At 39.3% G+C, this 25,845-nt stretch overlaps 1 long non-coding RNA gene and 2 gene segments (V, D, J or C); 2 read left to right on the plus strand and 1 right to left on the minus strand.

The window, feature by feature from the left end:
* Positions 1 to 11,207: 11,207 nt before the first annotated feature.
* Positions 11,208 to 11,942, plus strand: LOC132991447 (uncharacterized). Its single transcript, XR_009676190.1, has 2 exons — positions 11,208 to 11,380; positions 11,606 to 11,942. It is a non-coding gene; the product is annotated as an uncharacterized LOC132991447 (long non-coding RNA).
* Positions 11,943 to 12,837: 895 nt separating this feature from the next.
* Positions 12,838 to 13,303, minus strand: LOC132990980 (Ig kappa-b4 chain C region-like). The segment is given in 1 exon segment: positions 12,838 to 13,303. A coding segment is annotated over 1 exon segment (255 nt).
* Positions 13,304 to 14,922: 1,619 nt separating this feature from the next.
* Positions 14,923 to 15,648, plus strand: LOC132990920 (Ig kappa chain V region 3381-like). The segment is given in 2 exon segments: positions 14,923 to 15,184; positions 15,292 to 15,648. Coding segments are annotated over 2 exon segments (387 nt in total).
* Positions 15,649 to 25,845: the final 10,197 nt, after the last annotated feature.

A 25,845-nucleotide genomic window follows, 5' to 3' on the forward strand; every position in this document is an offset into this window, starting at 1 on the left:
CAGCAGAGTGACTTGTGCTCTTTTAGGAAGGTTGAAGACCAGTCGTGCTGCTGCATTTTATTTCATCTGCAGGGGTTTGATAGTGCATGTAGGAAGACCTGCCAGTAGAGAGTTGCAATAGTTGATGTGTGATATCACAAGATCCTGTACCAGGAGCTGTGTAGCATGTTCTGACAGGTAAGGTCTGATCTTCCTGATGTTGTACAGGGCAAATCGACTCCATTTGTTAGTCTTAAGAGCTTTATGCTCATATTATGCAACATTTAGGGTTTTTCTAAGACTTCTGTCTGTCCCACTGTCTCCCTCCCTCTCATTGGTCCTCATTCACTAATATGTGTGTAGAAATGTTCTCACTCTGCGCATTAAATAAGTGCATACGCAAAATCACCGTCAGATTCATGACACGTGCGTACCAGCATATTTTGTTCTCACTACCAGGCGTATGTGAGTGAATCAGAATCATTCTAAATCGGCAGCATACTACCACACCCCCATCTCTCCATATAAGGACATCCGATTGGTGTATCAGGACGAGAGCGGAGAGGTGGAGACATGTAGAAGTTTTTAGGAGATGGCCCCAAAAGGTAAAAAAGATTGGTGTGTCTGGGGGTTTAGATGATGTTACAGTGAATTACAGAGTTGCAGCAGTACGTGCGTTGGCAGACAGAAGCTATGGCAAGCCCTTTTAACATTAAAACAGTCTGGCTGACAAGTAGCAATTTAGTTTTCACTAGTGGAAATTACATTTCAACATGTCAAAATTACATTTTGACATATCTGTAAAACCATTTTACACGTTACAAATATATTTCTACTTGGCGAAATGTAATTTCAATGTACTATAATCTAGAGGTATAAAAACAACTCCACCAATCTGTTAGATTGATAATCAAATGTACCTTTCTCCTTTATGTTTATCACAAGGTGGGGTTTGGTGGTCCATGGAGCCATTGATGGACACTCTCGACTGATCACATACTTGAATTGCAACACAAATAATCGTGCCTCCACTGTACTGACACAGTTTGTAAAAGCCACCTGCATGTATGGCCTTCCTTCCAGAGTTAGATCAGACTATGGAGGTGAGAATTCACAAGTTGCACTGTTCATGAACCTTGTTCAAGGTGTGGAGACGAGGAGTCACATCACAGGCGAGTCTGTCCATAACCAAATAATAGAACGTCTTTGGAGAGATGTTTTTCTGCATGTTCTACAATCTTTCTATGATACATTTTACTCTCTTGAGAATTCTGAGCTTCTTGATCCTGAGGATGAACTCCACAAAATGGCAGTGCAAATTGTCTTTCTGCCAGAAATTCAGAAAAGACTTCAGAACTTCAGAAATGCCTGGAATAACCACAGTCTGCGCACAGAAAACAACAGAACACCTGTCCAAATCTGGATTGCAGGAATGCTGGCCAATATGGAGATGGACAGCACAGCCATCAACAATGTCTTTGGTGAGGACCGTTACAGTGAACAAAGTTTGGAGGCCATTTTGGCACACCATGGGATTGGCACTTTCCCCAGTCTTGATGACGATGACCATTTCCCAGCTGTTGTTGTGGAAGAACCCAGAATCCACCTCACTTCACAGCAATTCGTCATCCAGGCAGTTGAAGATATTCCAGATATGACACAGAAATACCAGACTTGCTGCACAGTACTTGCAAATATGCTTGTGTTGCCCCAAAGTGAAAATAATAGTGTATAATAGTTAAGACCAAACTGATACATTGGACGACAATTTAAAGTAATATCACACAGTAGGGAGTGATGTTGTACTTAATATCGTCACTGCGGCGTGTGTCTACGACAGAATCGTAGCAGTGATGATATCCAGAACAGCATCTCGACCTCGAGTGTGATGTTGCTTTTATACAACAGTAATACAAGCAGAAAATAGTGGTAACAAGTAAAAATCAACAACAGATTATTTTAACTCCACCAACTCAACTAGTTCCACAGTTTAAATAAAACTAGTCTCATTCTATGCAACCCAAACACTCTCCTGCACTGTTACTTTGTTGGTCTCCATGGTTACCACAGAGCAGCTACTTTGTAGTACGAATCTTAACTTGTGTTATAAATGGTAATGGTAAATGCACTTGAGCTTATATAGCGCTTTGGTAGGTATGGTAAATTACCATATACCATACCTTATGATGGAAGAAGTATTCTGCTCCTGTACAGAAGCAAAAGTGGTATTACCACACTGAAAATACTCCTGCATTTAGACATTGTATAGTAAATGTTCACTGACAATGTTTTACTATTATAATATTGTTTCAACAAATATTAAAGGCAGGTGAGGAATCCGCTCATTCTTTTATTTAAAGTACCCTCTATATGATCATAGTTAAGTAATGTAATATTTTGTCTACTGACCAATAATAAGACTACTTCTTGCAGTACACCACTTTACACACTGTCATTTTACCTCAGAAATCAAAGACACTGCATATTTTTTCTTGAAAAATACAATTAAAATTGTATTGTACAACTGCAAAATGTCCTGCCTCCATTGCATAACATTGGAACATGTCACTGATAATCACATTTGAGGGGGAAAAAAAGGTGTGAGTTGTACTTTAACATGGAAATATCAGTAAACGTCATATCAGTTCTGAAATATTTGACTCCCAAATATTAACCTCTCTTAATAGTATAACCATACTATAACTACTAATTATTCTTGTGTTCAGTTATAATTACTTAACACAAATGCACTGAAAAAGCTGTTTTAATTTGAAGAAAATTGCAGCAACGTTACATAAGTCTGAGGAGGGCTTTGCCCTAGAATGTAATGAACTTGAACTTTAAAGCCTGAACTGACTTCAACCTTTGGTCCACAGAATGCTGCACTGAAAACAAATTGCAGAGACCTTGTTTGTCGCTGTCAGATTTATTTAGACACAAACTTCAATTAAACAATGGATTTTTTTAAACATTTTTGTGTATAAATGATACACATTTTGTGTAAATAATTTCTGTGATATTTTATTGATATTTTGATTGTCTTGGTCTGGACTCGGTCTCGTTCCCTAAATGTCTTGGTCTTGCCTCGGAGCTCTCTAGTCTCGGGAAGGTCTTTGTCACGGTTAGTGTGGTCTTGACTACAACACTAGTTTAAAGATTTAAAAAAAAATCTTTATTCATTTTAGGGCAAAGGTAATGCTCTACAGTTAAAGTCATGTAAGCTTTTCATTGATTTTAATACATTTTTATTTGCTACAGAGGCTGAGAAAAATTTTTTTAGGAAATGTTGACATACTGCAGTTTTTCAGAAAATGCTCAGGTTTTGGGACGTTGCTTTGAAACAATGCTGAGATTTTAGAGAGTGTTTATCTAAGACCCTGGTTACATTATGCAATGCCGAAACCTGGAGCCTGCAGAATTCCTTCTGTCATACAGCTTTTGAATTTCTCATATTGTTTGTGAATTGGCAATCTGAGCACTATGGCGCATGTGTTTGCCTCTGGAAAGATTTTAGTGTCTTCATCGTGGAGAAATTTAATGACAGGATGCTGTGGGAAGCCCAGGGGAGGCACTGCTGAAGCTCCAGAGGCAAACTCCAGCACCATTTCCAGCGTCAAGAGGCTGCATTCTCCTTCTACAAAGACATGAGCAAAGGAAATTATAGCTCACATGGAAAGAAATATAAATGCCTGTCACACTAATAAGCTTCAAGTATTGTACAACTGCATCTACATGAAACTGATGAAACTATAATTGCACAATAAGACACAAATGACTGACAGATCAACCTAACCTGATTCCAATTCCTAGGGCTGGCTCAGTGGTCCAGCCAAAAACACACATGCCATTGAAATATCGTACCCTCAATATCGATTAACCAGTCTCTCCAGAAACAGATGGTCTGATTTTCCAGGGGTCGTCTGTTACTTCCAGGGACTGAGAAATCAACTTCAAACAAAGTAGACAAGTCTTTGGCCTCCAGTGGTTCCGGTGCACTGGTGAACAGGTCCTCAAAGATTCCAGGGTGAGCCCTAAGCTCATCAAGGAAACCCAGAGTTTTGAAACCTTCCTCAAACCTGAAAAAACCCCACATAAATTAGAACATTACAAATCAATGTTATATGAACAAGTTTACCCTTTCACACCCCTCAGTTTTGCCCTGATCGATAAACTGCTCACTGTCTCAATGCCACGTGCATCCGCCCATCAACAAAATAATGTGCTGCAGACTGGACCAGGGAATCCCTCTGCTCCAAGGATGTGATGTATCTCAGAGTTCCCATCATGCTCAGACTGTCTTCTGCATCTGTGATTGCATCATTTGCCTCATGGACAGTCTGAGCTTCTTTTATCTCAAAAAACACAATAATGAGAGTAGTCCTATTTAGGGGAAAAAATCTACAGTGAAAATGTAATGACCAGGCTTCAAAAACTGTGCAATACACACCTTTAATAACTTTTCTCTGAAAGACTGGTCTCCCACTTCATCCAATGAAGCAGGAGGTGGAGATTTACCGTAAAGCTGGAGAAAGAGACGCTTAGAAAAGAAGGATGGGCCAACTCCACCATGGACTATACACACGGTCGCCATCTTTCCAATCAGGGTGTACAGTCCAGTCTCAAGATCTGAAAAACAAACATTTATGTAAAGATTCAAATCATTTGTTTTATACAGGTTACACTTCTTTTTAAATAATTACTTACAATGAGTATCAAGAGCCAACAGCCTATCATTCTCAGGCCCATCAAATATCTTTGAGTGTTGTACAGCCCTCATTACCAACCGCAGGTATTCCCTGGTTGGCCCTCCGTCATCCACAGCCCCTTCTCCTTCCCCCTCACTGTCGACAAATATCACATCCAGCTTTGCTCCTGGGTCAAAGCGCCGTCGTTTAAACGCTTGAAGGCTACCCTGCAAGATGTAGTCTCTGCAAACGTTTATTTGATTGCTTGTGTGATTACAGGTGAGATCCACTTTGCTGAGGAGCTTCATCAAGACAGTTTGCAGATCAATTCTGTAACATAAAAACAAATATAAAACTTAGATGACAAAAGACAACTTTGAAGTTTGAGAATTCTCCACTATTGTTCTAAGAGTTGGCTGAAGAGGCAGTGATCGTACAGGAGACTGGTGAGGAGGAGAAGGAAGAGGAGGAGGAGGAGGAGGAGAAGAAGGAGCAGGTGAAGGGCTCTGTTGGTCTATGGCAGGGCAAGCATTGCTCGGGTCACATGCTCACTGCTCAATGGATCCTGACAGTGTGCTTTCCAGTACTTTGGTTGATGCTGCTTCTCTAAGACAAAAAACCTCACTGGCCATTTCCTCTTGCCCAACAAAATCAAACAATGTCTAAAGCAGAGAACAGAAACAGGACTTTACATCTATGAATTATCATACTATGCACAACCCAGAGCAAAACTTAACATCAGAGGTGAACTCCTTCTCAGAGGTTAACATTAAGACAGGTAAAGTGATAACCTGAATAGATTCAGACAAGACAAACTTCCTCGTCCTCTCCAATCCATTAGGAAACTTAAATTTGAGCGGCACACCATCAGTAGGCTCTTCAAAAGCTTCCATTCTGTCTTGTCTTGCCTCAATTACCTATAACACATAATTACACTTGTATGAATTTTAAAATGCATTTTTAGAGCGACAGACTGTGAAAGAGTAATTGAAATCATATTTCATTACATAACTAATAGAATTTACCTTTAACCGTCTCTGTTCCTGTGACTCCAGTCCCTGTCGTCTCATTTCCTGTTTGAGATAAAAGAAAATATGTTTTCATCTAATTAATACAATACAAATGTTTTTTTCCAATGACAATCCAGCATGAAAGTAGTAGTAGGGTTTTAGAATCAATAATGGGCTGTACTTTATTTGAAGTTTAGTTTCTAACCCACCTTAAACTGAAAGAGTGAAAATCTTTACATGTTTCTATTTTGTATTTCTTTAGTATGTTTTCAGTAGAGGATATTTCACAGTAATCTTAAACATTAATTTTTATCAGATTTGAAAAAACATTTCTACTGTTACAACGTGTCCTAACAAGCGTCAGCGACATGATCAGCCTGATTCTATAGTTTCCTATTGGAGGGTCCTAACTGCCCGTGTGTGATGCAGGGCGCCATTTTTACCCTGATACCCTGTTTCTATTATCCTCTCTGTCACTCGCATAGACAGATGAAGAACAAGGGAGGACGGGGCTCTACAGGTGTAGAGAGTGGTGCATTAATAAAATCCACATCAGGATTGAAATGTTGTTTTTATTCCAGCTCACTGCGAGTCGTTTATTGAAGAACCTCTGAGTGTTGTGATTTGATTCAACAGCTCACCCACACCCGAACACGCGAACACATCACCCCTGTCCTGCAAAATCTCCACTGGCTCCCTGTCCCTTACTGTATCCAATTCAAAATCCTTCTCCTCACACATAAAGCCCTTAACCACCAGGCCCCCTCCTACCTCACGGCTCTCTTTCACCCTCACACTCCTGCACGCAGCCTCCGTTCTTCAAAACCTCCTATCTCCCCCTCTTAGAACCAAGTACCGAACCTGGGGGGACAGAGCCTTCTCCATAGCTGCCCCCTCCCTCTGGAACTCACTCCCTACACATATTCAACACTGCACCGACCCTCCTACTTTCAAATCACTGATCAAAACTCACCTCTTCAAACAAGCTTTTAATGTATGATTGTGATGTATTTCCTGTTTTCTGTAGTTTTACCTTTATTGTTGTTGTCTTTATGATTTGTGTGTAATGTTGCAATGTCTGTTAGTCTGTCCTTACTGTGCTGTTCTTTCTGTTTTTTCTCTTTTTCAGAGTGTGGGTGAACATGGGATGTGGCAGCTCAAGAGTACAGAGAGGTGGTCAGTGATGTCATGCCATAATTGTTTTATTGGTGTACAGTCCTATGTGGTGTGCAGGTGAGATGTCCGTTACTTGAAGGAATAAGAGAAAACCCGTTGAAACACAATCCATTGTCCTCGTCTGTAAAAGGATAAATATCTGCAGTGTGATTAAATGTTTCAATCAGAATAAATGTCCTGCCTCAAAAGTTTCATTTCCAAAATAAAATGTTTACACATTTTTTTTCCATTTTTGAATTAACACAAATCCACACAGGATTATTTTGTTTAACTTAAATCTTTTACCGTTCTTCTACAGCCTATGAGGATTTAAATGTTGAAATGGTCAAATCTGTCAGGGAGAAACACCCTGATCAGTTGAGTACAGCTACAGTTCAGTGACTCTGTGTGTTTGCATATAAGGGTTCAGCCTCTCTGCTCTCCAGTGTTGATCAGTGTCTGTCCACACCTTTCACGGACTCTGACACACCTGCAGCACAAGCATGATGTCACTGGTTCTACTGACGGTCACCCTGGGGCTCCTTGTTCAGGGTCAGACTCTTATCTGAAAAGTTTTCCTCATGGTGTAACCAGGTTCATTGAATTGATGTGCTGCTGCAGAATGTACAGAATGAGACTCTTCTGTTTGGATGATGATCATCTCTCTCTGAGCTGGATTTGTCTCAATAATCCTTCTCCTCTTTTTTCATGTTTCTTCAGGTTCCTCAGGAGACATCCTCCTGACTCAGACTCCTGGATCTCTGTCTGTTGTTCTAGGACAAACTGTCTCTATCAGATGTAAAGCAAGTTCACATGTGGACAATGAGGTAGACTGTTATCTTCAGACACATGGAGAAGCCCCTAAGCTCCTGATTTGGTGGACTTCCAACCGTTAGTCTGGAGTTTCAGATCGTTTCAGTGGGAGTCAGTCTGGAACTGACTTTACTTTGACCGTCAGTGGAGTCCAGACTGAAGATTCAGGAGATTATTATTGTCAGCAGGGTAGCAGCTTCCCGTTCACACAGTGATACAACATCTTACAAAAACCTCCGTCAGCTGTAGAGGAACTGATCTGACTGAACAGCTGCAGAGTAACAGATGCACTTTATAACTTTATCTGCTAACTAGGTCCATAAAACAGAGAACAGTTTATAGTATAACTCTGTTTATTGATAAATTTGTTTGAAAAGAGCTTTAAAAAAATAAGTTTGAACAAACTACATTTACTGAAGATAAGCTGCAAAGTGAACACGTTTATAAAAGGACCCAAACGTTAACAACACTTAGATTCATACTTTTTTACAGATTATTTTTGGAGGTTTTCAAACATCATGTTCGTGTTCTATACATTCAGAGCATAATGTGTAGTCTTTAGCTTAACTAAACACATGACATGATTGTGAGTGGCATATGTTCGTTAAAGAAACATCAGTTGTTCCATATGTTGAGGTCATAATGCTGGTACTAAAACATTGAAGATTCTATATGCTGATGATATCATACTTTGCTTATCTTTTATTCTTTACTTTATCTGATAAGCTGCATCGTTCCAGTATTATTCCAGTATAGTTCATATATTTGAGCATATTTGAACTATAAAAAAACACGTAATTAAAATGAGAAAATAAATGTAGCACTTTTACCGTCTATAGGACTAAAGTAGCTACCACTACACCAGATGTTTCACCAAAAATTAACCGGTTGGTGTCTCAATTAAGTAGACGAGAGGATGGTAGTTTTAACAACATAGTATTTATTTAAGAATGTAACACAACGTTAAACAAGTTAAAATGAATGACCAATACAGGTGACACAGTAGCTTTATAAATATACGCAGTTCACTAGACAAGGCACACATACATTACTGTGGCACTGTGCAGGGATGACTGATGAATCACTTGATCCCCATAGTAAGAAGGTACACAGGGAAAAATAGCTGCTCCTAATCACACTCAAGATCCAACTGATACATTTAACAACACTCCCTAATAATCACTAACTTCACCTGCTCACGCAGCAAATAATTCATGCATAACACTACAAATTAATAAACACAGCAAAAGGGATCAAGGCTTTCAGAGCTACTACCCTCGCCCCTATAGCTTTACTATGAATTCATGAATTGCACTTCGCCCATAAAGTCTATTGCACGCGGCCCGTCAAAGTATCTAATTTGAAACTACTTCTAAAAATAAACAATTAAGTAAATATTAAAGTGGGGAAAAACAGTGACAGTTTTTAGTTAATTCCAAGTCCTAGAGAAATAAACAAGACTTTAAATCAATCAATATCAAAAATATATTAATTACATTTCTTTAAAGTGTCAACCCAAAATAGCATACCTTTAATTCATCAACTTAGCACCCAGACCAGCAGTGTGCTTTTAATGTTGTGATGAGCTAATATACTAATATACAAAAAAAATATAAGAAAATAATTACATAGTGTCACATAATTTGATACATTAATTTTGCACAATAATAATCAGCAAGTTTACTCCTGTTGCTGCCGCTGATGATTAAGAGCGATAATAAAATACAAACTAATTATTAAAGCCCAACAGAGATGATTTCATTCACAGCACAACATGAGGACTCTCATACCGTTAAAACAATGAGTCACTACAGAGTCCAGTCGTCCTCCTACTTGTTGTAATCCACGATCTACAAGAGTGAATAAATTTAACTTTAGCCCTGTTCTTGCATGTGCTTTCATACTGTGTGGATAGTTACGTTTTAAGTTCAACAGATCACTTACCACTAGCAATTGTTTGTAATCAGTTCACCTCACGCTGCACTTCCTTGTTCTACACACAGGTAAGACAGGGCGAGCGCTTGATTACATCACCTTTATATAGCCTCTACCGGGGACTGACAAGCAACCACATTACATAAAGAAGGAATTTCTAAAGTCATTAAACCTTTAGAGACACATTAATATTTACATCCATCTTTACTGGCTCACAATTAACCTCCCACTCCTCCCACACACGTGAACATCCATGGACATAGAGATTATTAATAAAAATAATAATAATAATATTTTGGACTATATAACACATACATAGTCCATATTATCCCCTGCATATCCGTTAAAACCAAAACATTGTCTAAAACCTTTAAAATTATGTCATCGAATGAAGGGCCAAGCATGACCTGAAACCACATAAAAAAATAAAAAGCACATTTCCTTCCTCATGCACCAAAACTACCCAATAATGCATTTACACTGAAAGCTATTCTTCACCTTAACTATAAAAAAAAAACTCTTCACAAAGCTTCCAGTGAACTCACATGATGTTACTATGCTGAAAAACACAGAGAGCTTCTTTAAACCTGCAGACAAACCTACAATGACCTTGTATGCTGATGATGCTCAGTTGGTTTCTAATGACCAAAAGATTCTCATATTCAAATTTGTTTTCAGCACATTTTGAATCAGCTAAAAATCAGCCATTTTCTCAGAACATTTCCATAGAGAGCCACTTTGCATCAGCAGCACCATGCTCCAGTGCTCTGGGAGAGTTTATAGTCCTGACAGTTGAACACTGGATGACTGACAGCTGTCCTTCATCGCAACAGAAATCCTCGTCCTCATCATCAAAAACATGACTTTGATCTGCGTCCTCATCTGGACTGTCCTCCTCTGCTGCTGCTTCACAGGTAAAGTCCAGAGAATCAAACTCCTCTCCTCTATGAACATCCGTCCCTCTGAAATGAAGCCCACTAAACCCTGATGCTGCTTTCTGTTTTTGTCTCTGTATCCTCAGAGTCCAGAGGACAGGTTACAGTGACTCAGCCTGCAGCAGTGACCTCTGCTCTGGGAGCCTCTGTCTCCATCTCATGTAGGACCAGTCAGGATGTTTATGTCTGGAGCAGCTACCACTATTTAGCCTGGTACCAACAGAAAGATGGAGGAACTCCTAAAATGCTTATATACGCTGCTAGCACTCGAGCATCAGGGATTCCAGGTCGTTTTTCAGGCAGTGGATCAAACTCTGCCTTCACTCTGACCATCAGTGGAGTCCAGACTGAAGATGCAGCAGTTTACTACTGTCAGAGTTATCACTATATCAACAGTCAGCGGGTGTTCACACAGTGAAAAAGCATCGTACAAAAACCTCCCTCAGTCACACTGAACAGAAACTGAACTGACTGCTGCAGCTGCAAGTTTCTGCAGAGACTGACACACTTCACTGAAGCAGCTCAGACATGATAAAGACCTTAAAAATCATTCAGCCCTCATATTTGGTTTGGATTATAAACCTCATTGTAAACGCACTTAAACACTACACACTCTTTACAAGCAGAGGATTATGGGTAATAAGATTTTTTTTAAATCTAACATGTTTTTTTATTGGTGATATCGTGGACAAAAAAACAAACCTACAAATATTTGCACATAGAAATAACAGCAAAAGCAAAAACCAATAACCAAACTAACAAAAAAACAGAAACAAGTCAAAACAGTGAAACATTAGAAAAGACACAACACATCAATCATACAGGCGATAGATTGAAATGAGATATGTTGACTTCTGAACTTTTTTATGTTGATGGAGGGTAATAAATGAGATTTTTAGATCTGGTGTGAGTTGCAGTTCATTCATCAAGGTCAGGAGTCAGGTGGGAAGTAAAGAGAAAACAATCTAAGAATAAATCAAAAATATATATATGTATGAAGAAAAATGATAAAACAATCAAATTAAAGGTATAGTGTTAATGTGACCATCATAGAAACAAAGAGGAACATATTTATATCCATACATGCACATAGGTATACACACATACATATACATTCATACACACTCATGCAATATTTGAGAAGAACTGAAAAGAGGGGTCTCACAGGAACATCGGGGGGTCAGGCAAGAGACCCCCTCCACCTGACCCACGGCCCCCATCAGCAGCTGACAGCCACATCAGGATACAGACTGGACGGGTTAGATTAGATTTCTTTCACTTGATTGAGAAGGTTGTGGATTGTTGTTGATTATATTTATTTTGGATTTAACTATTTTTTTTAAATTGTTGATATCGGAGGAACTGGTCCCTCCCAACCCGTATTTCTGGATGAATGTATTGAATGATATAAATTGGTCGTTTTAAGGAGATGGAGGTGAGTGATTTCCTTTTGTTGCCATGATGGAAAGTGGATGGGGGTGTTGTGTAGCTGGAGGTCTGGATTGTGCCATACTGGGGTGTATCTACATGGTGCTAGTGATGACTTGGTGATATTATGGGTTTTCCACCAGGCTGCCAGAGGTGAGGAGATGGTGATGATTTAGTGGTAGTCCTGTTCCTTAATTGATTGTGGTAGAAAGGAAAAGCCCCTTTTTGAAACAACGATTAACTTCAATTCATTTGTAGTTTGACTTTTATCCCCCAGTTACGGCTGCAACATTCCTGGTGTTACAGTCTGAGTGAGTGACACGCCAGCTGCACACAAGTTGATGATTTTTCAGTGAAATTCATTGTCCTGGTCTTGTCTCATTCTTGTCCTGCCTTGGTCTTGATCTTATCTCGGTCTCTGAGCACTCTGGTCTCGGCTGGTCATGCTGGCTATCATGGGTTTTGTTCATTATTACCGACTATTGTAGAGACTAGAGCACAAAACAAGTTTACTGTCATTTGGGAATTTATATAAATTATGAAAAATGATATTGTTTGAAGTTCTGTGATCACTGATGGCACTCATCAAACATATTGAGGAGCTCAGTCTGAGTTTAAAAACAATGTTTATGTCTCATCATGATGTGGTTTTACTCGTCCTTTGTAAAGTTATCATGGAGAAACTGCATTTTTTAATGTAGTCACTGGCTCCATGATGATGAAGTATCTTAAGACAGTTTGTGATAAAAGAAAAGTTATTTTAACAACTTTGAAAAAATTAAAAAAAAGACAAAAAGTGTATTTCTCATTGATTTAATGAACATATTTTTATTATCAGGAAACGATACACACACATCTGAAGCAACAAGCTAATATTTATTCTTTAGAAACATGAAATAAAGAGAGAGAGAGAGGTGCAGAGTGAGAGCAGTATCACAGTAAAACCAGCAGCAGAGTCCCAGTGAGTCATTACTGGGAACACTGGTCTCTACTCAGACTTTCTGTGACTCGAGCCTGGGCGCCCTGGGTGGCCTCACAGGTCACAGAGCCCACCTTCCTCCACTGGTCTGCAGAGAGCCTCAGGGTGCTGCTCCAGCTGTAGAGAGCGTCCTTCTCCAGCACCGCAGGGCTCCTGCTCTCCTCCCAGCTGCTGCTGCTGCTGCTGCCGTCCACCTTCCAGGCCAGACTCCAGCCTGAGGGGAAGCCCTTGTTGGCCAGGCACATGAGCGTGGCCTTCCCCTGCTCCAGCTCCTCATTGGAGGGGGGCAGCACCGTCAGGGTGGGACGCACATCACCTATAGGAGACACCAATCAGATTAGAGGACAGGGAGCACACAGCTGTCAATCAAACACCAAACCCTATAGGACACCTTTAATGTCTGAGAGTTGATTTTCTTTTTTTAGGAGTTTCTGTCAGATGTTTCTTTCTGCTCCACCGGTCACACACTCACACATTGTTTCACTTCCCTTTAAGAAGCCTCTCATGCACATCAGCACACAGAGAGAGAATCACACAGAACGACCTGAAATATATTTAAACTACATCTGAATCAAATTAAAAACATTACAAACATTCCCCATCAAAATAATCCAAAAACTTTGCAACACATTTTAAAACAGTTTGTAGGTGAAACAAAAAAAAAACTAAAACAGAGAATCAACTGAACACAATCAAATGTTCTTCATGTGAATTCAAATCAGAAAAATGTCTAAATTAGACGCATAAAGAGATCAGAGATTACGTGCATTTTAAAACACCATTCTTTATGTTTGTTTTGTTCGGTTCATTCAAACAACTGAATCAGATAAATACCTTAAAGAGTTGTCAGAAAATGAATCTCAGGAAAACATTTAAAACATTCTCTTTGTTAAATATCAACCTGTTTATGTTTCAGTGTGACAGAAATCAAACTGTCCTGAGTGAACCTTCACGGTAAAGCAGGACCGATAAAAACACGATTTCATTAGAGTTAGAGTTTCACGATGACAAATATTACAAATAAACAGAGAGACAGCTACTTTAACATTTTCAATAAATGTTAATGAATCAAATAAATTTCATTCAGTTGTTTCAGTCATTAAGGCGTCCATATCGATTGTTAGAAAAACCTCATGAATAGAAAATCATTTAGCAGCTGTCTCTGAGGTTGTCAAATTGTGATTTATTTGGATCAAATATAAAAATCTGTATTTTAACATTAGGTTTAATATTCATACAGAAACTTACTTCCAACATCCAGTCTGGTTCCTCCACCAAAAGTCCACCACAGTGGTACAAAGTCATTGAGCGGCCGTACAAAAACCTCTCACTGTAGAGACACACGGCTCTCTGACTTTAACACACTGAACTCAAACTACCACAACTCCACATGTCACCTTACCATGAGAGTGAAAATCATCTATTTCCTAATAAATAAAAACTCTGGTTTCAAACATTTTACCTTCATTTAAATTCAGTCTGTGTTTCTGTTTTAAACTGAAATCCTTTAAAGTCAAATGTTGTCTTTATTCTTTCTAAAACAATCGATTTAAAAGTTAAAGGTCAGTATTTTCTTTTCCTCCAGGCTTGAATATGAAGACAAAAGACACCAGAATAACTTACTGATTGAATAAAAAGATGAATATGTGACTTACTTCCAATATCCAGTCTGGTTCCTCCACCGAACGTGAGCCACAGTGATACAAACTGATGGAGTCGTCGTACAAAAACCTCTCGCTGTAGAGACACACGGCTCTCTGACTCTGACACAAACACAGACACCTGAATGAGTCTCTGCCTGCAAGACCTCTGAGACCAAAAGAAAACAGAATTTAAAAAGATTATAACAAATTAAAGAAAGTCTTTCTTTGAGATATTTAAATTATTTTTAAATCATTTTCTCAAGAATATTATTAATTATCGTGATTTATATCAGAATAAATGTTTCTAGAAGCATGAACATGAAATCATATTAAATTTGTTTTGAAAGTTTTCTAATTAATTGTATAATTAATTGATTGATTGATAAACAGAGTAATGAGAGTGATCCCTGTTGGAGTCAGTCAGAACATTTCCATAGAGAGCCACTTTGCATCAGCAGCACCATGCTCCAGTGCTCTGGGAGAGTTTATAGTCCTGACAGTTGAACACTGGATGACTGACAGCTGTCCTTCATCACAACAGAAATCCTCGTCCTCATCATCAAAAACATGACTTTGATCTGCGTCCTCATCTGGACTCTCCTCCTCTGCTGCTGCTTCACAGGTAAAGTCCAGAGAATCAAACTCCTCTCCTCTATGAACATCCGTCCCTCTGAAATGAAGCCCACTAAACCCTGATGCTGCTTTCTGTTTTTGTCTCTGTATCCTCAGAGTCCAGAGGACAGGTCACAGTGACTCAGCCTGCAGCAGTGACCTCTGCTCTGGGAGCCTCCGTCTCCATCTCATGTAGGACCAGTCAGAATGTTAATGTCTATAACAGTAACCACCTTTTAGCCTGGTACCAACAGAAAGATGGAGGAACTCCTAAACTGCTTATATACGCTGCTAGCACTCGAGAATCAGGGATTCCAGATCGTTTTTCAGGCAGTGGATCAAACTCTGCCTTCACTCTGACCATCAGTGGAGTCCAGACTGAAGATGCAGCAGTTTACTACTGTCAGAGTGAACACTATATCAACAGTCAGTATGTGTTCACACAGTGAAAAAGCGTCGTACAAAAACCTCCCTCAGTCACACTGAACAGAAACTGAACTGACTGCTGCAGCTGGAAGTTTCTGCAGAGACTGACACACTTCACTGAGGACACACACACACACACACACGCACACACACACACACACACACACACACACACACACACACACACACACACACACACACACACACACACACACACACTGTGAAGAGAATAAACACACCATCTTTTAAATATCAAACATTTTCAGCCCACTTCTCCTCCCTCTTTCCTCACCATGATGGTCAGACACAGCTCATTTACATATTTAAAGGTACAGACACAGAAACAGCCTGTTCTGAGCAGGGCTGAAATAGAGTGGTTTATAGACATGATCAAATACAGGATCAGAGTGGATTTAGAACAAGAAACTTCACACACAGGGGAAGAGGAGCAGAATATGTGAACTTAAAAGAGGATGTTGTGTTTTGGGGGAGCATAAAGTAAGACTTGAAACAGTTACCAATATTGTTTGACTTTTTTTTGGCAGGTGGGCTTTATGTGCCTTTATTGTAGAGATAGGAAAGTGGATAAAGTTGGAAATCAGGGAAACAATATGATGGAAAGGAGCCACATGTTGGCTTCGAACCTGGGCCAACAGCCTCCGTACATGGGGCAAGCGCACTAACCACTACGCCAGCTGTGCCCAATTTTGTTTGATTTTTACTGATAACTTATCCAAGTAAAAAATTCTGGTTTCATGACAACCAAACTAGGACTTCAGGTTCAGGTTCAGGTGACTGTATCTGTGGGCAGATTTGTTTTGCAGCCAGCAAAGCGACGTCCATCATGACACACAATATGAAACAGATGTAACAAGAAACAACACAATGAAGAGAAGGTCAACAATTTAAATTGTATTTATTGAATTAGGACATTGCACATGAATCAGCAAATCACATCAAAGTCAATATGCCGGAATTAGCACAAAAGCTACATTTCATCTGTAGTCCCTAAAGGCAGGTACGAACAAAAAACATAAAATACATTTACAATTACAGGACAGCAAACAAAAGAACTCACAGACACTTTTACAAACAAAAATGGACACGATTGTCAGATAAGAAATAACAGACCAACATGATAAAAAAGCCTATAAAATATATTAATAAAGAAGATAAAAATAATAAAAATACTTAAGGTTTCACCAATCAGGGCTGAGAAGAGAAAGAAATATCAGTCAATAAGATCAATAAAAAAATCAGAATTAAACAACCATTTGAATTAATCAACACTCGTATGATGAAGATCAACTTCATGAACTTTTTAAGACCAACATGATTCAGCTTGTAGCCTCCAGCAGGGTCATCAAAGGTCACAAGCTGAAACACATCATATTAAGTTAATAAGATAAGACAAGATGAGATAGATAAGATGAACTGTATTGTCCTAGTGGGAAATTTGCCTTGGATCATCAAATTGATCTTCGTACTCCACGTGCTGCTGGAGTCTTTTACCCTCTCCAAGCCTTTCAGCTGAACTGTAGGTATGATTCTCTGCCAATCACACACACACACAGAGGCAGACTGACAGACAGACTATAAGAAATATGTTTTTAAAGGGATCAGCAGAATGGGCGGGATGAGGACATTCTGACATAAAGCAGCTAAGTGAGAAGACAGCTGGTTTCCCATCAGTTTAAAATGTCGACATCATTAAATTGTACAAACCTGTGTGTGTGTGTGAAAATGTCTAAAGCTAAAACACTGAGATCTTTCGTCAACCAGAGACTGACTGCTGCTGCTGAAGAGATATTTGATCTGTTTGAAAGAACGATAGCAGAATATGAGGAGCAACTTCGTCGATCAAAAGAGGAAAACGAGCGACAACACAGACTGCTGGATGCTGTTTACAACCCTGAAGTCCGCTTACACAAATATGGTTCGTGTAGTTTATTGTTAGTGTTGATTTAAAACGATGAGAAGCAAGCTACATTCTCACATAACTGTTAGATATGTTGTGATGTGCTGATTTTCTTTGGACACAGATCGGGAGTTTCAGAGGTTAAATCCAACTAAATTCCCCAGAATTAAATTACAGCAGTCCCTTTGAATTCATATCACCATGGAAACCTTTCAATCTCACACACAGTTGTCCGAGATGATCATCATCAACAACAATATCTAAACCGTCGTCATCAGGTCGTAGGTACTTATAAAGTGCTGGGTCTTTTGCTTTTTCTTAAAGATGCAGAGGGACTCTGCAGATCGAATGGAGTTTGGAAGTTCATTCCACCACCAGGGGTCGACAGAGGAGAAGAGTCTATTTAGCATCTTAGGACCCTGTTGTGAAGGTTGGATCAGACGCCTTTCATTGGCAGAGCGTAGTGGGGGGGAGGGAGTGTAGACCTGGATGAGAGAGTTAAAGTAAGGAGGAGCCGTTTTTGTGTCTGTTTTGTAAGCGAGCAGCAGAGTTTTAAATTTGATGCGAGCAGTAACTGGGAGCCAGTGTAAGGAGATGAACAGCAGAGTGACATGTGCTCTTTTAGGAAGGTTGAAGACCAGTCGTGCTGCTGCATTTTGTTTCATCTGCAGGGGTTTGATAGTGCATGTAGGAAGACCTGCCAGTAGAGAGTTGCAATAGTCGATGTGTGATATCACAAGATCCTGTACCAGGAGCTGTGTAGCATGTTCTGACAGGTAAGGTCTGATCTTCCTGATGTTGTACAAGGCAAATCGACTCCATTTGTTAGTCTTAAGAGCTTTATGCTCATATTATGTAACATTTAGGGTTTTTCTAAGACTTCTGTCTGTCCCACTGTCTCCCTTACTCTCATTGGGCCTCATTCACTAATATGTGTGTAGAAATGTTCTTACTCTGCGCATTAAATAAGTGCATACGCAAACTCACCGTCAGATTCATGACACGTGCGTACCAGCATATTTTGTTCTCACCACCAGGCGTATGTGAGTGAATCAGAATCATTCTAAATCGGCAGCATACTACCACACCCCCATCTCTCCATATAAGGACATCCGATTGGTGTATCAGGACGAGAGCGGAGAGGTGGAGACATGTAGAAGTTTTTAGGAGATGGCTCCAAAAGGTAAAAAAGATTGGTGTGTCTGGGGGTTTAGATGATGTTACAGTGAATTACAGAGTTGCAGCAGTACGTGCGTTGGCAGACAGAAGCTGTGGCAAGCCCTTTTAACATTAAAACAGTCTGGCTGACAAGTAGCAATTTAGTTTTCACTAGTGGAAATTACATTTTGACATGTTGAAACATAGTTTCCTTCCTGGTATGTCACTGTAAAATATATTTGTCCAGGAAAGTTAAAAAATGAATACCAGGCTGCAGTGACTAAAATAAGACAAAAACACGTAAACAAGAACAACAAATTGTTGAAAATGATTATGGTGGTCTTAAAAAAGTCTATTACATGTTACCAAGTGTAATTTATGTCGGTAGGCTGTAGTTTTTTGGTAACTTGTGTATACTTTACTTGAGGATCTTCATTAGGAAATGCTTTAACTCTGTTACATTTTAAAAATAATTATTCTTTTTACACCATACTATTATCTGAACCCTTCAGTTAGGCCTATTAGCAACTCTGAAGACATGATCAGCACAGAAAACATGTTATAAATTGATGACAATTTTGCCCTTTCAAAGTTCAAACCTACCAACGTTAAAAGGAGATCAGAGTCAGCATAACTGTACCATTAATTATTTGAACAGAATCTTTAGTCACTATGTTCCCTACATCAACGATTGAACACTTCAAACCATACAACTATACAAAATACATAGTGTAGTTTAACTTTTGATACTTTAGTGCATATAATATTAAATCTTTCTTCTATTATATATGTACACATTTAGATACAGGACTCTAAGACATACATTAAGAGATTGTTTTACAGTTTAATAAGGTAGTCAGTAATCTGCAATTCATATATTTGAAAGTCATTTTTTAGCTCCCTGTTGTTGCCTATTTTTCAGGAGGCCGTGGCAGACCAGCCATTGATGTTTCAAGGCAGCAAATAGTGTTTCTGCTGAGACAAGGATACACTGTCAAGCAAATGGCTGGCATGTTTGGTTGCTCCTCATCGTTTCTTTACAAGAAAACAAAGCTGCTTGGAGTGTCTGTTCGAAGAGGACATCTACCAGTGACAGACGAAGAGCTCATCCAACACATCACAAGACTTCATGGGCTTGATCCTAATACAGGAAGTGAGGTACAGTAGTTTTTATGTTTCCCATGAACTATACGGAAAATTAATTTTTTAATTCGGGTCACCAATACAACTAGCTGAAAATGTTTTTGGTTTGTGTGTTGGTTCTATGTTATTAGATGATGAGAGGATTCCTCCGAGCTGAGGGGCTGTTCGTTCCACGCCGTAGGGTACGTGACGCATTGACCCAGATAAATCCTGCTGCAGCTGCGCGCAGGTGGAGCAGTGCTGTGACCAGAAGGGTGTACCATGTTCCCCATCCCAACAGTTTATGGCACATAGATGGAAACATGCGCCTCATAAGGTAATTGGTCTGTATGTTATATACATGACTAACTATTAACAGGGATGAACTCCATAACTACACAATATATTCTCTAATTTATATAATTTATGTTATCAGATTATACTCTTTTTGTAAGAGAGACCTGAGTCCAGCAGATAGAAAGAAAAACAAACACGGACAGACTGACCAAATTACATATAGCATCAGAGAAAATCACATACATCACTAAATACATTTGAAGTTGAAAGTTTGTATTATATCAGTTGGCTTTATGGATATCGTGGTGGAGAGCATTGTTACGTTTGACTAAAATTTTCCATAGATGTTCAGCTTGGTTGAGTTCTGGTGACTTAATGGCCCAAGCATTTATTCACATCATTTTCATCCTCACCAGACCATCCAATGAGCTCTGGTGAACAGAAGCATCTCACTTTCAGATGTTTATGTTTATTTTATTTAAGGGTTTTCCTTTAATTTGTCCCTGTCTGTACATTTACTGAGTAGTTTCAATGTACTATAATCTAGAGGTATAAAAACAACTCCACCAATCTGTTAGATTGATAATCAAATGTACCTTTCTCCTTTATGTTTATCACAAGGTGGGGTTTGGTGGTCCATGGAGCCATTGATGGACACTCTCGACTGATCACATACTTGAATTGCAACACAAATAATCGTGCCTCCACTGTACTGACACAGTTTGTAAAAGCAACCTGCATGTATGGCCTTCCTTCCAGAGTGGAGGTGAGAATTCACAAGTTGCACTGTTCATGAACCTTGTTCAAGGTGTGGAGAGGAGGAGTCACATCACAGGCGAGTCTGTCCATAACCAAAGAATAGAACGTCTTTGGAGAGATGTTTTTCTGCATGTTCTACAATCTTTCTATGACACATTTTACTCTCTTGAGAATTCTGAGCTTCTTGATCCTGAGGATGAACTCCACAAAATGGCACTGCAAATTGTCTTTCTGCCAGAAATTCAGAAAAGACTTCAGAACTTCAGAAATGCCTGGAATAACCACAGTCTGCGCACAGAAAACAACAGAACACCTGTCCAAATCTGGATTGCAGGAATGCTGGCCAATATGGAGATGGACAGCACAGCCATCAACAATGTCTTGCCCTTTTGGCACACCATGGGATTGGCACTTTCCCCAGTCTTGATGATGATGAACATTTCCCAGCTGTTGTTGTGGAAGAACCCAGAATCCACCTCACTTCCGGTTGAGAGGCGACGACTCTACCAACTGTGCCACAGCCTCCCATAAGAAATGGATTTTATCATGAAACCATTGAAATTAGAGTCTGTTGTTTGAGATGATGAATAGATAAAAACTGTCAGCTGTAAGTGTCAATTCAAAGTATTCAAAGCTCCTGGCTGAGGTGGAGTGATACATGTTGTGAAAAGTCCCAGTGATGTTGTGTCCTATATCGTCACTCATGTAATGCCTCTGATCCAATCATATTGCTTGGTCAGAACTAACTGTTGTATAAATTACCATATACCATACCTTATGATGGAAGAAGTATTCTGCTCCTGTACAGAAGCAAAAGTGGTATTACCACACTGAAAATACTCCTGCATTTAGACATTGTATAGTAAATGTTCACTGACAATGTTTTACTATTATAATATTGTTTCAACAAATATTAAAGGCAGGTGAGGAATCCGCTCATTCTTTTATTTAAAGTATCCTCTATATGATCATAGTTAAGTAATATAATATTTTGTCTAATGACCAATAATAAGACTACTTCTTGCAGTACACCACTTTACACACATTTTACCTCAGAAATCAAAGACACTGCATATTTTTTCTTGAAAAATACAATTAAAATTTTATTGTACAACTGCAAAATGTCCTGCCTCCATTGCATAACACTGGAACATGTCATTGATAACCACATTTGAGGGGGAAAAAAAGGTGCGAGTTGTACTTTAACATGGAAATATCAGTAAACGTCATATCAGTTCTGAAATATTTGACTCCCAAATATTAACCTCTCTTAATAGTATAACCATACTATAACTACTAATTATTCTTGTGTTCAGTTGTAATTACTTTACACAAATGCACTGAAAAAGCTGTTTTAATTTGAAGAAAATTGCAGCAATGTTACAGAAGTCTGAGGAGGGCTTTGCCCTAGAATGTAATGAACTTGTACTTTAAAGCCTGAACTGACTTCAACCTTTGGTCCACAGAATGCTGCACTGAAAACAAATTGCAGAGACCTTGTTTGTCGCTGTCAGATTTATTAAGACACAAACTTCAATTAAACAATGGATTTCTTAAATATTTTTTTCAACCTCTGTGATATTTTATTGATATTTTTATTGTCTTGGTCTGGACTCGGTCTCGTTCCCTAAATGTCTTGGTCTTGCCTCGGAGCTCTCTGGTCTCGGGGAGGTCTTTGTCACGGTTAGTGTGGTCTTGACTACAACACTAGTTTAAAGATTTAAAAAAAAATCTTTATTCATTTTAGGGCAAAGGTAATGCTCTACAGTTAAAGTCAAGTAAGCTTTTCATTGATTTTAATACATTTTTATTTCCTACAGAGGCTGAGAAAAAATTATTTAGGAAATGTTGACATACTGCAGTTTTTCAGAAAATGCTCAGGTTTTGGGAGGTTGTTTTGAAACAATGCTGAGATTTTAGAGAGTGTTTATCTAGGACCCTGGTTACATTATGCAATGCCGAAACCTGGAGCCTGCAGAATTCCTTCTGTCATACAGCTTTTGAATTTCTCATATTGTTTGTGAATGGGCAGTCTGAGCACTATGGCGCATGTGTTTGCCTCTGGAAAGATTTTAGTGTCTTCATCGTGGAGAAATTCAATGACAGGATGCTGTGGGAAGCCCAGGGGAGGCACTGCTGAAGCTCCAGAGGCAAACTCCAGCACCATTTCCAGCGTCAAGAGGCTGCATTCTCCTTCTACAAAGACATGAGCAAAGGAAATTATAGCTCACATGGAAAGAAATATAAATGCCTGTCACACTAATAAGCTTCAAGTATTGTACAACTGCATCTACATGAAACTGATGAAACTATAATTGCACAATAAGACACAAATGACTGACAGATCAACCTAACCTGATTCAAATTCCTAGGGCTGGCTCAGTGGTCCAGCCAAAAACACACATGCCATTGAAATATCGTACCCTCAATATCGATTAACCAGTCTCTCCAGAAACAGATGGTCTGATTTTCCAGGGGTCGTCTGTTACTTCCAGGGACTGAGAAATCAACTTCAAACAAAGTAGACAAGTCTTTGGCCTCCAGTGGTTTCGGTGCACTGGTGAACAGGTCCTCAAAGATTCCAGGGTGAGCCCTAAGCTCATCAAGGAAACCCAGAGTTTTGAAACCTTCCTCAAACCTGAAAAAAAAAACACATAAATTAGAACATTACAAATCAATGTTATATGAACAAGTTTACCCTTTCACACCCCTCAGTTTTGCCCTGATGGATAAACTGCTCACTGTCTCAATGCCACGTGCATCCGCCCATCAACAAAATAATGTGCTGCAGACTGGACCAGGGAATCCCTCTGCTCCAAGGATGTGATGTATCTCAGAGTTCCCATCATGCTCAGACTGTCTTCTGCATCTGTGATTGCATCATTTGCCTCATGGACAGTCTGAGCTTCTTTTATCTAAAAAAACACAATAATGAGAGTAGTCCTATTTAGGGGAAGAAATCTATAGTGAAAATGTAATGACCAGGCTTCAAAAACTGTGCAATACACACCTTTAATAACTTTTCTCTGAAAGACTGGTCTCCCACTTCATCCAATGAAGCAGGAGGTGGAGATTTACCACAGAACTGGAGAAAGAGACGCTTAGAAAAGAAGGATGGGCCAACTCCACCATGGATTATACACACGGTCACCATCTTTCCAATCAGGGTGTACAGTCCAGTCTCAAGATCTGAAAAACAAACATTTATGTAAAGATTCAAATCATTTGTTTTATACAGGTTACACTTCTTTTTAAATAATTACTTACAATGAGTATCAAGAGCCAACAGCCTATCATTCTCAGGCCCATCAAATATCTTTGAGTGTTGTACAGCCCTCATTAGCAACCGCAGGTATTCCCTGGTTGGCCCTCCGTCATCCACAGCCCCTTCTCCTTCCCCCTCACTGTCGACAAATATCACATCCAGCTTTGCTCCTGGGTCAAAGCGGCGTCGTTTAAACGCTTGAAGGCTACCCTGCAAGATGTTGTCTCTGCAAACGTTTATTTGATTGCTTGTGTGATTACAGGTGAGATCCACTTTGCTGAGGAGCTTCATCAAGACAGTTTGCAGATCAATTCTGTAACATAAAAACAAATATAAAACTTAGATGACAAAAGACAACTTTGAAGTTTGAGAATTCTCCACTATTGTTCTAAGAGTTGGCTGAAGAGGCAGTGATCGTACAGGAGACTGGTGAGGAGGAGAAGGAAGAGGAGGAGGAGGAGGAGGAGGAGGAGGAGGAGGAGGAGAAGAAGGAGCAGGTGAAGGGCTCTGTTGGTCTATGGCAGGGCAAGCATTGCTCGGGTCACATGCATCTATTATCTGAATTGGAGGGAAAAAATACACACAAATACAGATACACAATATACATTAAAACTGTAATTTTTAAAAACTAGTACAAATGAAAATGTTTGAAATGACATTGCTAATCACCTGTCCAGCTGGTGTTACCATCCACTGAACATAGAGGGTCGAAAACCCTTTGATGTTGAACTGCTCAATGGATCCTGACAGTGTGCTTTCCAGTACTTTGGTTGATGCTGCTTCTCAAAGACATAAAACCTCACTGGCCATTTCCTCTTGCCCAACAAAATCAAACCATGTCTAAAGCAGACAACAGAAACAGGACTTTACATCTATGAATTATCATACTATGCACAACCCACAGCAAAACTTAACATCAGAGGTGAACTCCTTCTCAGAGGTTAACATTAAGACAGGTAAAGTGATAACCTGAATAGATTCAGACAAGACAAACTTCCTCGTCCTCTCCATTCCATTAGGAAACTTGAATTTGAGCGGCACACCATCAGTAGGCTCTTCAAAAGCTTCCATTCTGTCTTGTCTTGCCTCAATTGCCTATAACACATAATTACACTTGTATGAATTTTAAAATGCATTTTTAGAGCGACAGACTGTGAAAGAGTAATTGAAATCATATTTCATTACATAACTAATAGAATTTACCTTTCACCGTCTCTGTTCCTGTGACTCCAGTCCCTGACATCTCATTTCCTGTTTTCATCTAATTAATACAATACAAATGTTTTTTTTTCCAATGACAATCCAGCATGAAAGTAGCCTACTATTTGTCTGTCTGCCAACAATGATTCATTAAATTCTGCGTCTTGTTGAAGCCATTCTTGCAATGTCTGAAAAGCAATCAGTATAAGCGAGAGATACAACATAATTAGAATAGAAAAGTGTATGACAGTAACCCATTACAGAAAAAATACAAAACTTTTACCAAAAACTAATGGTAATGAAGGCAAGAGGTGTGTTCTTCATTACCTCAGTTGTGCTTGTTTCAAAAAGTGGTGCTGGCACAGGCTCACTTTCAAAGCATGCTGCTGGTGCAGGCTCAGGAGGTGCGAGCTGCATACCTAATGTTGTTTCCTGTGATATATTGTGAAAGTTCACAAACTATCAACTCATGTGATCCAAGTTCAACATTTTTTAATCACTGACCAAAGTTACTGTATGAGGAACT

Source organism: Labrus mixtus, chromosome 16, assembly GCF_963584025.1.
Source record: "Labrus mixtus chromosome 16, fLabMix1.1, whole genome shotgun sequence".
Taxonomy (NCBI): Eukaryota; Metazoa; Chordata; class Actinopteri; order Labriformes; family Labridae; genus Labrus; species Labrus mixtus.